Genomic DNA, 15,000 nt, shown 5'->3' with positions numbered 1-15,000 from the left:
TTATACCTTCTTTACCTTGTGATCTTCTTGGATCTTGGATCTTGTCTCATATACCAAAAAAAGGAGTGTGATGTTCTTTCTACAACAAATATTCCATCTGATTCTTACCCAAGTATAATCTCCGGTTTTCCACACAATTCAACCGTCTAATAGCCGACTTCATGGTGGGCTCCATACAAGTTTTTAGCGATTGGACCACACAATTCGTCATAGCTCCATCATCGCCAACTTCAGTATTTGAGCCGCGCGTGAGTGTTGTTAGTCCGACGCCGTCAAAATGCCCAAACGGGATCGGGCGAAGCCGCCGCCCAGAGTATGCCACACGTGCGTCCCTCGATAGGTCATAATTTCTCCGTGAAGCCCCACTTGCGGGGGACCATACCTTCTAGATATACTCCGTTCCATTTCCGAGCTCAGTCCTCCTGAGGTGCCGAAGGGGAATTAAAAAGACGAGACAATGCCGATCTTGCCAAAGTCAAACTCAACTTTTTTTTCCGTGTTCATTGCCGTTTATTATCTGCGCAATGAAAGTCTTGGCCCTCACACAAGCCCTTTTGGGCCTTGCTGCTTCAGTCCAAGCAACCACTGTGGATTATACAACAGTGACTGGCTATTTTCTTCAAGATGAGACCTCTACTGATGCCTCAACATTTGACTATGTATGTTTGTTAACTTTTAACTTGGCTTGGCTGCTACATGATTTTCGTCTAATCAATATATGGCTTTGATGTATAGACTGCTGTCAATTTCGGCCTGATCAATCGCACATACCCTGCCGATCAACACCTTCGAAACCCCCGCTCCTTAACTCAGTGGGAGCGTTTCTACCACCAGGTGCAAAAGTGGAATGAAGAATCCCCCAAAGATGTGGAGTACAAGGTTCTTTTCCTGGGTCGCCATGGCGAGGGCTGGCACAATGCTGCCGAGACCTACTACGGCACCCCAGCATGGAATGTAGGTCTTCCTTCCACTTCTCTATGGAATACTATCAAATAAAAAAAATTGGGATAGGATTAGATTTAATAATCGAAATTTAGTGTTACTGGGCCGAATTAAACGGTAACGGTACCGCTACCTGGTTCGATGCCGCGCTCACCTCAGCTGGTGTTTCCCAAGCCCTCGTCGCCCACGACTTCTGGCAAAAGGAAATTAATGAGCAACGTATCCACACACCAGACAACTACTTCGTCAGCCCGCTAGTTCGCACTCTCCAAACAGCCAACTATACTTTCACGGGCCTTGAACTGCCAAAGGGCAGCGCTGAATTCAAGCCCCTCATCAAAGAGCTCTTCCGCGAAGGAATCAGCATCCACACCTGTGACCACCGCCACAACCGCACATATATCCACGATCTCTTCCCCGAGTGGCCCATTGAAAAGGGCTTCAGTGAGGAAGATGAGCTCTGGAATGGAGTCACAGCGGAGACAAGTGCCGCGCAAGATGTGCGTAGCGAGAAGGTACTAGATGAAGTATTCTTTACTTCGGAGTCTATTAAGGAGAACTCTTTCGCGTCGGTCACTTCTCATTCAGGTGAGATTTCCTCTATTTTGAGAGTTATTGGGCACCGAACTTTCAGTCTGAATACTGGTGCCGTTATTCCTGTGCTCGTTCGTGCCGAGAGAAATACTAAGGAGCGAGCGACTGTCTCGTCTGTTGCTTGGACTGCTAGTGCCCATTGCACAGCGCCACCTGTGACATCCGTCTCAGCTTGTGTTTGTCCATCTAGCGCGGCACCTGTGACAACGCCGCTGGTTACTGATGTTTGAGTCTTGTAACTATTTGCTTTTATGTCGGTTGCTTGTTGGATAGAATTCCTTTCGGGATCTGCTGGGGGATTTTCTCCCTGTATATTCGATGTTTGACCCCATAGCTTCCTTGGTTAGGATATTGGTCTTTGAAATAAATAGATACTATAGCAATTATACAACCTTCCGGCAGTCCTAGAGGACCGGGTCAATTATCTGGCTATACTTCATATCAAAACTTGCATTTTTCATATAGTATATGCCTAATCTAGATCTGTCATGATAACTAGTAGGCGTATCCTTAGACACTATTGCATGCAGGGATCCAATGTGTTTGTTGTAGTAAGTGGGGCCAGTTTATAGAGCAGAAGCATCTGGCTACACAGCATCCGAAACAATATCGCCTTCTTCCCCTCCTTCAAAAAAAGGGGGGAGGAGCCATCATACCTATATACATGTTCAACCAAACCCGGCCAAGTCAATAAGCTAGGTAAACCAGATCAATATGGCAAAAAGACAAAAAATAGACGTCCCCGGGAAGGCTCGAACTTCCAACCTCCTGATTAACAGTCAGACGCGCTAGCCAATTGCGCCACGGAGACATCTTATTGGAGGATGAAATGAACAAGATGCTACTTAATCTAAAGCAATGTTTCCCGAAAACAAATCTAAATGGAAATTGAAGATACCTACCTATTCGAGAGTCAAAGTTTATAGGTTTCGCCAACCGACCATGGACGAACCATATAAATTTTGCCCAAGGCACGAGAAGGCACACTCTAAGCAATTTCTCCTTACGTTGGAAAATATTTGCTGTCATTAAATCAACATAGCTGTAAACTACTAGACATATATATACATATAGGTACATACTATGTGGTCGCCCACAACTTGGAACTAATATAATTCGAATTTATATCAATGAAATAAGTAGAAAGCTTAAATTGTTTGTGTTAGTTGGCCGAGACTACCGGTAGTAGTGTGCACGAATAAATGATATTGACTATGGGGGAAGGGAAGATAGTTGTAAACACATGCCTCTATTCAGAGAAATAGCGGGGGCTGCGGGCGCTCTGCCATCCCCGACCGCCCGAGTGACTGCCCGGCCCATAACAGTCGGCTTGTACTATGTTAGATATGATATGTAGGTTGTGCCCAGTATATAGTAGAAAATTGGACACTTCGGTATTCAAAAAAAAATTACCAATTAACAAATTCGGTGCAGAATTAACCCATCCTCCGGGGTCTAACAGCAACTGTCCGTCATAAACTGAACCCTCAATGATGTCCTCAACGGGTCTGGTAGTCATGAACACAAAAATTTGCCGCTGGTCATAACAAGTCTCCGTGGCGCAATTGGCTAGCGCGTCTGACTGTTAATCAGGAGGTTGGAAGTTCGAGCCTTCCCGGGGACGTCCCTTTTTTGTCTTTTTGTCTTGTTTATATGGGCTAACTTGATGACGATCAAAACATATTTTTGGGTCTATATTAGAAATTTTTTCCAAAGCCGTTGTGTGGTGGCGTGGTTGGCCGGTTTCCGGAATTCGAAAGCTACCAATCATATCGCTTTTGTTTTTATCTACAGAATGAATCGGCCTGTAGTATAGCTACATGGAGGAGGTCAGCCGGTGGACATGTTTATATATTTAGACATTTACTTAGTTTAATCTATTCTCGGATTTAGACTAATCAGATGATTGATCTGAGAGTGGGCTCCCTATATATACGTAGTATAGCTCTCTCTCACTTCTTTCCTTTTCTTCAACGTTGTTATTCGTTGTTTTTGCACCTTTTCTCAAGATAAATTGAACTTCTACAATACCTATGTATGCGGAATGAGCCAAGGGGAGTTCTTGTTTCCAGGGCTTTATTACCTAGGTAATGGACCTTGTATATGTGATGCTTCAAGTTGTATTGATGTAGATAGGTATTGTTCCGGGCTCTTGGCTGTGGTCCTCTGGTTAAGGGCTATTGACTCCAGATGTGCGCGATAAAAGTGAATCAACGAGTTCAGCCACTACATATATATTCTAATCACTTTTCTTCCCGGGGGTTTGATTTTAGTCATTGAGCCGGTTCCAAGGTTCTTTGTTTCTTGTACTTATCTGAAATAGAAAGCATGTTTGGGTCGGAGGAGTACAAATTTGAAAATAAATTTGCCCATGTGACAATGAGTCGTGGTGCTAGCTTTCCGCGGAGTTGGTTTACTATATATTTGGTACCACTGCCTCCAGGGCTAAGAAAATTGAAATAGACCTTAAAATCCTCCACCTGTGGATAAAAGCTACAAATGGAAGAGAAAGTAATTATAGTCGGATCACTACGGAAACCTCATCAGATCAAGACAACTATTAACAGCCATCTGTTGTACTAAGCTATAATTTCCAATTGGATTTCAACCACCAAGGCTCTCCAAAAACATGCATACAAACGGTCTTGGAATATAGTGCGAAATAAATCTGGGTTTTTCAACTCATCGTCTCCGTGGCGCAATTGGCTAGCGCGTCTGACTGTTAATCAGGAGGTTGGAAGTTCGAGCCTTCCCGGGGACGATTGATTTTTGTCTTTTTGTCTTTCTTTGTCTTTCTTATCTGTCCGTCATGTATAGAAGGAAGATTTGTTCTCTTTTTGTCTTCTTCTCTTTTTGGGATTTATTTTTTTCATCATCTTTCCTTATGACATCAATATTACACAGGAATAAACATGGCAATAGTTTGGAGATGTCGGCCAAGCAAGGTATGATTGCAATTTGAAGCTAATACGAGCGAGTGGAGGATAGAAAAGGAGAGTTCAAGCTGGCCCAGCAGGGGAAAATAACACGGTGAAAGTATAGACAGGAGAAGAAGAAAGGCCTGGAAAGAGACTGATCTTGCCTGGCATCGATAGGCAAACAGGTGATTGTATCATTTACGATAGAGCATAAAGGAACCCCAAAATCACGAGTGAACGAGAATACATACGACGAGAACAGCGTAAAGTGGAGAGATACAATGTAAAAGCACGATAGAAATGCAAAAAAAAAAAAACGATAAGCGAAAATATGAGCAGATCAGTTTGTCGCATGAAAATAAATCGCCGATTCTGCGGCAAAAGACGGACCCCCTCTATCGACCATGTATAGGAAAAAAAAGAGATAATAATAGTCAAAAGAACATACATACTCATATTCCTGTAACACGTTGGCAATAGAGACTCAAACGCCTGACAAACCGGTAATAACGCCGGGAAATACCCCCAGGAACAGGAAAAAAATAGACATAGAAGGCAACAGGCGCCTGGAGACCCAAGGGTCGGCCTCATCAACAGCATAAAAGAAAAAAAAGGGTATAGTAAAGCAGCCCAGATCAACATTACTGAATCAGTTCCATAGAGAAGCGTGACACAATTGCAATGCAAGGGGCGGTAAACGACAAAGAATTCTCAGGGAATAGTCCAAAAAAAAAGCAAATGGTAAATATAAGATGAGATAGCAAGGGAAACTCGAGGTCGAAAGCACGTATCGGATTTAATGAAAGAAACCCAAAGAAACGCCCCATCTAGAAAACGCCATATCGTAATCTAGTAGCCTGACCACCCGCCGAGCGGGCTTCCAGACTGTCCCGGTTGGGGCTGACCAGGTTGCATTGGTCCACCAGGACCGGTGGGCCACCCTTGCATAGCACCTGCACCCATACCCATTGCCATACTAGCTTGCTGAGGGTTGCCAGCCATGAAAGCCTGGCCGCCCGGTCCTGCTTGAGCAGAGGGGTACATCGACCGCGCCATGGCATTTTGGTAAGCGGCGGGATTTCCTCCAGGGAATGCCATACCTCCCATAGCTTGCTGCTGTGCCTGTGGATGCTGCTGCATTTGATGAAATTGCTGAGCCATCTGGGGCACTTGCGGGCGATGTTGATTGCGAGGGGACTGTTGAGGCTGTTGCGCATGGTGGAGAGGGGACTGTGTCTGCTGCGGAGGCGCCGCCATCTGCTGCTGATATTGAGGTATTCCAACCCCTTGCGGTCCCGAGGGAGACATTTGTGACGGCTGCGGCTGCGGTGGGGGCTGACCCCACATTTGCTGCTGAGGCTGTTGTTGAGCAGGATAACCGTAAGCAGGCTGTCCGACACCGGCCGACATAGATGGATTAGAGCGTTGATGCATAAGATCGGGACGGTATCCTGGCATTGCTCTAACATTTGGTTGTGCGAGAGACTGCTGGTGTGTCTGCTGAGGTAAGGCTTGCTGGCCTTGCATCATCGCCGCTTGATGGGGAATGACATGCTGAGCATGGGGTGGGTTGGCAATACCCACAGGTTGTATTTGAGCAGGCTGAATAGGCTGTGATACCGAGAGCCCTGAATCAAGAGCAATGGTTGACTGCGCCTCTGACTCTGGGGCTTCACGCGGCTTGGAATAGAAATCGTCCAACCCCTTCTTGCGATAGCTTCGCTGTGACCCGAGAATCTTGTTGAATTCGGCCGCATGCGAGGCTTGGTTGAGAATTTCTGATCCCGAACTAGGCTGACTGCGATCCTGGTAGGTTTGACCCGTCAACTCTTGACGCACACGGGGCATGGTGTTATAGTCTCTCAACCGAGGGTCGTCTGTTGTAGCCATATGGAGCATAGGGTGTTGAGTGAGTGAGGGAGAACCCGAAACATCCAGCGAAAGACCAGCTGGCAGCGACTCAATCGTGTTGCTGAAGATAACATCGTTATGTGGAAGTGCCGGCAGCAAGCTAGAAGTTGTCGTTTCTGCAGCAGACCCATCCCGAATCTTAGCAGCACCAGGGCGCTTTTCCCCAGCTAGATCCTCTTCAGTAAAGCCTTGCTTTCTTGCCTTACTTTCCCAGTAATCATCACGAACACGTCGACCGTTCACTATGACACGACTGCCGAACTGACGGAACATGGAACGGGCAGACACAATGGCGATTTGACGAGACCGATAAGAGTAGGGAAGAATGTCTTGCTGAATAAGATCATCCTTTTCAACTTGTGATGCAATTATTTTGTGTAGCGATCGGTTTTTGTTGAACAGCAGGTATGAATCACGATAGTTTAAAACCCTTGCGCATTCCGTCGCCAACATGAACAGTTTTGTACCTCGATGAGGAACACGAAAAGTTCGACACTTATATTCACGGCTGCCCTGCAGGTACCCCATGGCATCGACTTTAGTTTCCCCTGCATCATCGAACTCTTTGGGAATGTATTCGTCGCCCTCATCATTTAGCTGATCTGACGTATGATCACGGACAGTTGGAAGAGCCTTAACCATGGATTTTGTGGGAGTCGTTTTATCAGGAGGCGACGCAAGAGGAGGCGATCCGGCACTATTTTGAGGGAGTGGGCGGGCTTGCATCTGAGGTGTTTGAATCGGGGTGCCTGCAGCCGGATGGTCGTTGGAGCTAGCCCGCGGAATCTTGGGTGGACGACCGCGCTTACGGCGACCTTGGTCTTCTGGAATGGATACTTTCGGTCAGCATACTCTGCTATGAGAGAAAAGAAAACCAAATGCGACAAGAAGGAAAAGTACGTGATGGAGCGGGGCGGAATCGGAAAACTGAAGACGATAACATAAAAAAGGTCACAAGCAGCATGGCGCCTCATTGCGCACGTACCATCATCCTGATCTCCTGCTGTATGACCATTCCCACTGCGATCTGGGGTGCGAGTACGCTTAATACCACGGGGAGTTGCTTCTGCATGAGATGGCACCGGCAGAGCAGAGACTAGGCGGCGCATCAGTTGGAGGATGGTGACGGGCAATACATTAATCTTTAAGGCAATAAGAGTAGACAAGATTGCTGAACAGCTACCAAGATGACCCGCGGGGTCGCGCAAGTAGTATGTCGCGATGGTAGAAATCACATAAGAAGCGCAAATATACAAAAAAGGAAGTGATGATGGGATGATCAAGGGTATGATATAAGAACATTCGATAAGGCAAGCGAAAAAAAGAACCACATACCTGAGTTGCTCAGATTTGCCGGGTCGATGGTGCCTGAACCATCAATGACCTCTCCTGCCAACCCATTCATTGTCGCGAGAGAGTGAGGTGTGCCATACATAGTTGGAAAAACGAATGGTTGGAAGGCCGAAAGGCGCGCGTTTGGACGGAATGACGGTGAAGGAGAAACGCGCCCGATAGGAAACCAGGTCGCGATGGGGGGAGGTGGCGCAAGTGAAAGCGGGTAAGCTAGACTTGCATGCAGGATAGGTAATGGTCGATCAGAACGGGTTAAGATGAACCAGCTCTCCGGCGTTCTGGGAAGGTTGGAACTTTGAGAGGGGCGAGGCGGTGAAGGTTTGAAGGGGCAGATATCAGTGCCTGATTGCTGCCTGAGGCTGACACAGATTGCTGCCTGAGGCGAATAATCCTCACGTGAGTAAGTATATCCTCACAAGTCATGGATTTTCTTCAGGGCTTATTTTTTTTTTGGTGTGTGGCTTCGTGGGGAGGGGGTGGAAGGATGTCAGATCTCGCACACACGGACAACACCAAAAAGGAAAATAAAAATAAAAAGTGGTCCACACGCGGCACCCACGCCTTTGAGGGGATTCCAGTGCAATAATAATGGGAAAAGCGCCCGAGAATGGGCAAGCAAAGGTGCAAGGGGGTAAGAGTGGAATGCGTCGCGTGATTGGTCACGGGAATGGGGGGATGTTGGAGCTAAGAAGCACAAGTAACGGAATGAACCAGAGTGGTACTCCGTGATAGAGTCGAATGTGTAATAATAAAATAATCAATAGAACAAACCAATAACATCAGCGGGAGATGTACCCCTCTGGGTATGAGCAGGAATACACTGTATAAATTTCTCCAAATTAATACATGTATCTTCAGAAACAACCATAGAGAAGTAACCTAAACCAGAAAGGACAAAGGCATGGACCAAATTGACGCAAAAACAGGTTCTTAGAGCGGATCAAGTCCGGGGAGGAGTCGGGATCAGCCGCGGGGCCGAAGGGGATTGATTGGGAGAAGCTACCAAAAGAAATCAAGGTTGCAAGGCTCCCGGGTCATGGGAAGGGATCGGGTATTGTCCACGATTTCACAAAGGATCAGATCTGAATAGCATTCGGAGAGAACGGGAAGTTCTTTTGGATCTTCTGGGAGGGGCGCGGGTACGGCGCGCAGCCAAGGGTTCGGCCAGGGCTTTTGGCAAGAGACAAATGAGATCCTGCGTGGTGGAACTAGTCAATGATGGCTCGAGCGGAGGGTGATTTTCCCGAGGTAGGACAGCGATCGAATGAAAATGGGGTTGACACAGAGATATGGACCCTGCGTTTCAAGGGAAAGGTAGTAGTTGAGTGGAAATAAAAGGGGACAAGATAGATAGACTCTAAAGGAACGAAGGATTATCAAAAGAGTAACCGTCGTACAAATGGGGTCTTTGAACGTGGTAGCATTGAAAAGCCTTGCGAGGGGACGATTCAATCATGGACCTCTCTGGAGGAAGGATTGTAGCATAAGGGAAAAAAAATAAGAAAAAAAAATAACTTCCTTATCTCTTTCTCTTGAAGAGAAGCGGTGTCTGAATTATACCAAAGAAAGTCCTCTACACTTCTCTATATACTGTTCAGTCTAGACTATAAAGCCTTTTACATCCTCCTCGTGCCCCTCGCCGTCAAAGTGTTTTATCCCTTCACGTCCTCATCACACAACCAGGGAAGCTATCACTGTGATAGGTTTCGCGGGGCTCTCTAGATCGCGCCTGGCCTGGAATTGTGTAACTTGAGGTGTCTTAAAAACTACCATGGAATCATAAACCAGAGGCAAGACATGAAAACGGACATGTCTAGAAGGGTATGATCACCTTTGAGTCCGATACAATCTATTGTCTTTTCGATATCTGGTGGAATATAAAAGAATTTTTTTAAAAAAATCAAAAAACAATCAAAAAGGAGACGGGTATACTCTACTCGATCCGGACTCTGCAGCGCTAGGGCGGGCATGGGACCTGGTTCTGCAGAATGGATAAAGATGCACAATCGGATTATATCGGGACCCCAATCGATCGCTTCAAAACAGCAAGAGAGTGTATTATTATTTCTTGATTTTGCTTTTGTGCCGGTCTCTTGTCGGGCGATAATCCTCCGGTGGGAAAAAAAAAAGGTAATGAGGGGTTCTCACATTAAGATCCGTAAACTAAAAAAGACCGCGAAATCCAAGGATTTTTTCTTTTCTTTTTTTTTTCGAATAGATTTTGAGCTCAGGCCGCATCTTGTCAGCCAAATGAGATGAGCTAACGACTATTTTGCACTAGTGAGTCACGGATGATGATGACGCTCGTGCGTCTGGAACAATACTAGTACTAGCATGTACATTGGGGATCTACCTGATACCCGAAGGACCGCGGTCATAGGGAGAGCGATCATGAGGGGTTTTCGCTCAAGGTAAGTGGGGATATTTTGACGTTTAACCACCCCAAAATAAAACCAAGACGGAAAGGAGACCATCTTGTATTATATCACATCTTATCCATGGATGGGTCATATAGTTATTCGGTTGAAGGTTGGCGTAGCCCGTTTTTGAATCTTCATAGAAGCCCCCCGTTGGGTCTAGTGTATTTGTTGAGTAGAAGCAGATGACCTACAAGATTCGGTCACTTGAGGAGATCAACGGCCCATGCGTGCAATAGGAGTCAATTCCAAATACCGTAGACGCGCGATCTTCACTAGGCTCTGATAGACTATAGCAAAACCGTCCTGCCCACGGCTGTACGAGGGTTAAGCAAGACGTACAGCGTCACACCAAAAACGACACTCTGGCCACCCAAGACACTCGAATGTACACAGTCTAAAACGGAAATAGCAATCAGCCTTGATTGACAAGGAGCCCTTCCGGGTCTCACAGCAGCCGACCTACAGCATTCCCGTTTACACGCTCGGCTTCGGCAGATGGCTTTCCCGTCGCACAAAGAGAACGCAACTTTGAGGTTTTCGAACTGGAAAGAAGGTAACTCTGCAGGTCCCAGTCTGGTGAATAATTGGAGTTCTCATTCTGAATTCTCATCGCACTATCGATGCAGGGTTAGCCCCCAGTCCAATCTATGCGTTTGAAGCATACAGACTCGAACACCATGTTGAACATGAATCTGATCAGTATTTACTTATATTTGGCCTGAGAATTAGATTTCCTATATATTAAATGTTGCACCATTGTAAGATTATGTAAAATCACGTTGGATAAACATATGACTCCATGGATAGTCATTAGATTACCACCGAAACGAATAAAATATCCTAATTGTATAAATGTGTCGTTAGAAACTTAGATATCTCTTTTCCCCACCCTACTGAGTACGTTTGAAGGTTCTCTGACTTCTGCCAAGATGCTCTTGACTATACACGGTTGTCATAGGAGTGTCAATAATAACGACAACATTAGCATATTCTTGTCGGGAAAAGATTAATTCGACCATTTTACAGCCCCCAAACAAAATTGCCACATTCGTCAGCTCCATGTATTTACAATCACAGCTTGATAGAAAGAGCCCCCGCATTCCTTGGGTTCCAAGACCGAGGGGCTGATTTCAAAAGCTCACGTAAGGGATTCCCATGCATGCTTCTCGAAATGCAACGGCAGCACAAGGCACCAATGAAGGAAGTGGCAAAGTAATAGAAGCGAAGAACCAACAAAAATAACAAACTTACACAAAAATCTCGCCTAGCTTGACGAAAAAGATCTGAAGGCAATGAGCTCCTCGGAGGACGTAGATCCCAGCCCGACCCGCGCTGAAGTATTGCCGGAAGCGGCAACCCCGTAGATGGAATGGAGTCCTATTCGTCTGGAGAAAAGAAGCTTGCTACAATTTTGTGGCATGTGGGTGTGCTCATCACGCGCGTCACAGAAAGAGCCCTAGTTCATTGTTCTTCTATGTCTATATTGGGTTTTTGCTCAATGTTTCTTGGAGGTTGCGCTCCGGGGAGAAGAAAGCCACGCGTTTCACCCGTGAACAGGTTACCTCGAATGAGATATCAAAGAATGGAACAAAGTCGATCTATCACAGTCATCAAACAATATCAACTCCGATGAAGACTTTGGAAATAACCTCAATGACTGAACGGGAACTCTATTTCTCAGTCTTGAGCAAATATCACCACCTAACCGAGACATCTTGCCGGCGTTTCCACTGTCTATAGCATCCCAATCAGTCCGAATGGCGTGCAGATCGTTACAGTATAACGGGATTCAATCACCAGTCACAGTGGGGTATTTCATTCGCCCCTTGAATGTAACATTGCATCAGGCTTCGAAGAAACGGAGTTTTCAACGTGATGAGCTCCGGGCCTTTGGGTTAAGTTCTTACATCCGAGGATGGAACGGAGGATTTGATAGCATTTTGTGTACCAAAGTGGAAAAAAGGAGAATAGATCCTTACACGTCCTTGAACCTACTGAGTACATGGAACCAAACCAGGTTGACACCAACGATTCAGCTAGAGGCGCAATCACGCTAGACATTGATCAAAAGATGTGGAGTACCGGCCGCCTCCATGCATTAGCGGGTGCGAGAAATGTTTCAGGCTGCAGCAGGAGCCGGGAGGAGATGTGTGTTAAGGCGGGGCTGATTGAACCCATGACCGGCAGATCGGGATCCGCAACACGACGCTGAAGAAGTCATCCGCTGTTATGTAAGAAAGACTATCTAAGCCTTTAGACTAGCTAAAAAGATTAAAAAAATCTGGGGATGTGAGATCTTAGTGATAGATGAACGAGATAGGCACGAACATGATCATGCATGGGATGTAGATATTGACTGATGGCGATCGGGATTATCCGGTTATATGACACAAATAAAAATGTTCATTTAGCCATGAAAAATAGCCGGGAGCTATGATTTTCATGGAAACAAGTAAACGTGCCGAGCTATACATAAATAGTCAACATCAATATATGCTGGCCGATAACTACTAGCACGGTCTAAATTCCACTAGTCATAGCGATTCCGTCTCATGACTTGGAGATCTTTGACCTTTTCATCAACCCCCAAGTATATGTAAAACCTGATATTTCATTGCCAGAAACTATATCCTAAGGACCCTCTCCCGAGATCTTGAAGTCTAAAATCCCTTATACTACTCCCGAGGTCTCAAGACTAACATATTGTATCATACTTTGCATTGCAACGTAGACCTAGCTACTACGATGAACGCGAATATTCATTCTTTTTATATATATAAAAATTATCTCATACATGTGTCTCGTTTGAAATTTCACGCCTAGTAGGAATAAATGGGAACTTCTGCACATATAAAATAATATTCCTAGTATCATTTACCCAAGATTACCAGAGTATAGTAACTCGAAGTCGATTCGGGGGGGGGTTTGATTCACGGATAGATTGATTGATAGATAGAGTCTTCGAGTAACTATGTACAAAGTGATAGAGTCGCACAATCGTGTGACCACAAGCATGGTAGCCTCTGCAGTATATTGATTAGAAAATAAGGACACCAGGGGATGAAATTTGAGAAAAACTATGATATTATTCAATTCTGTCAATAGATAGAAACCAAAAGCTCTTTTCTCGCTTTGTCAGACTTCCTCCTAATTTTTCTCACCATTTATAGTATACAGTACACTCACTATATACAGCCGCGAGGAACCTATAATCTCAATGAGAACAAGCCTTATTTATGTATCATGCAGACGCCTTTCGTACTTTTGTTCATTCGCAGTTCCCTCCAAGGGCGCATCTACATACATATCCAGACTTGATTCTGGGTCGATCATGAAGATGGATACTATTGTCATATTAGTGAAAGTCGAGGAAGGGAAATTAGTAGATTGAATTACCAATAATTCCCAAGGCAGATACTCCGGCAGCAAGTATCCAAACATTTCTGAATGCATTCAGGTAAGTTTTTTGATAAATTTGAATTCCTGTATCGATTAAAGTTGCTGTTGTCCCAGAGATACTCTGCAATTGAGTTTCATTTCTGGCTGAGAGAGCCGAGATAAAATCCGAGATACTACGTCCTAGCAAGCCAAGGGGGATGAGTGCAGATCTGATATTTTTATCGAGTTGATTGATCTGGGAGTTGAACAATACCGCATAAATTGGTAGACCAATGGTGCCGCCAGCGGAGCGCATTGAGAATAGCAGACCACTGGAGAGAGCAATGAGCTCCGGAGGGGGACTTAATTGGCCCACCATAATTAGACATGTCAAACAAAGCCCCAGGCCCATGCCTAAGAGCATCGGAGCGATCCATGTGATGATTGTACTGGTGAGGCGAAGAGATGCCACCAACGAGTTGAATATGACAAAGCAGCAGTACGCAAGAACTTTTGGCCATCTGAGCTTCCTAGTCTTAACAGCGTACGTAGACACTGCAATGGACGCCACGATAGCAGTGAGGAAAGTAATTGAAAATATGAGTCCAGCAAATAGCGTACGGGAGTAGTTGAGGTCGACAATTTGATACGTAAAGTACTCGGTAGCAGCGAAATAGTTCACTCCTTCAACAAATATGCCGAAAATAGCAACTAGAAAGTTTCTGTCGCGGGTAAAAATGTTGTGATGAACCATACCATCTTTCTTAATTTGGATCTCGTAAATGAAAAAGGCGACGATTGCGACGATTCCTATGGTAAAAGGGGCGATGATGTGTGAGTTACTCCTGCTGTCTGTTTGGCCGTGTTAGAGGATGTCCATCGAAGCTATGATGCGAAACTTACATGGGTTCTGAGACCAGTTCAAAGAAAGAGAAAAAGAGTCAGGCCGACAGCTATCAAAGCGTATCCTATCCTTGAGCTATAAGACTCATTATCAACCAGAGAGTTTCACTTCAAAGGTTCGTTGGTTCACTTACTTTTCTCAGTTTCTCTTTGGTTGTGAATGTGGACCGCAGAGCTCCAGGAGGACGTTTGTATAGAAGGAAGCAGATTGCAGATGCCAAAAAGTCAAACCCCGCAGTAATGTAACAGAAGATACGAAGCCCCACGGAAGATGTCCTCCCCAGCGTCGCTCCTACAAGCAAAGCGAAAATACCCGCGAGAGTAATGGCTATGTTCCTCCTTGGGCTAATGGTCGAGCCCGACGCGGAAGGGCCTCTGAGGCCACTGCATAAAGAAGAGGTTGGTAACCATATGAAAGACCTGCAGCTATCTGACCAGCGATAGCCATGTTCATTGAAGTCGCTCAAGATATAATCAGGCAACCGATTCCACTTAGTTATAAAGGTGAGGGTAGTAACTGGTCCCTTCCGACCCCAGTAGTCAGCTATCTGGGATATGGGAGGAGCAAGAACGCATGTCAT

General features: G+C 45.5%; 2 protein-coding genes across 2 annotated transcripts; one reads left to right on the top strand and one right to left on the bottom strand.

Annotated features, from left to right (window-relative positions):
* Positions 1 to 524: 524 nt before the first annotated feature.
* Positions 525 to 1,766, top strand: N7478_005180 (phosphoglycerate mutase family protein; the record flags this gene model as incomplete). The annotated part of the gene is made up of 3 exons (XM_056921394.1): positions 525 to 659; positions 736 to 954; positions 1,038 to 1,766. The coding sequence occupies 3 exons, from the start codon at positions 525 to 527 to the stop codon at positions 1,764 to 1,766; spliced, it is 1,083 nt and encodes a 360-aa protein (XP_056779431.1).
* Positions 1,767 to 5,303: 3,537 nt separating this feature from the next.
* Positions 5,304 to 7,770, bottom strand: N7478_005179 (putative nuclear localization protein; the record flags this gene model as incomplete). Its single annotated transcript, XM_056921393.1, has 3 exons — positions 5,304 to 7,189; positions 7,351 to 7,461; positions 7,701 to 7,770. The coding sequence occupies 3 exons, from the start codon at positions 7,768 to 7,770 to the stop codon at positions 5,304 to 5,306; spliced, it is 2,067 nt and encodes a 688-aa protein (XP_056779430.1).
* Positions 7,771 to 15,000: the final 7,230 nt, after the last annotated feature.

This window comes from Penicillium angulare (genome assembly GCF_028827245.1).
Source record: "Penicillium angulare strain IBT 27051 chromosome Unknown utg000004l_segment0_segment0, whole genome shotgun sequence".
Taxonomy (NCBI): domain Eukaryota; kingdom Fungi; phylum Ascomycota; class Eurotiomycetes; order Eurotiales; family Aspergillaceae; genus Penicillium; species Penicillium angulare.
This window is presented reverse-complemented; position numbering and strand designations above follow the sequence as displayed.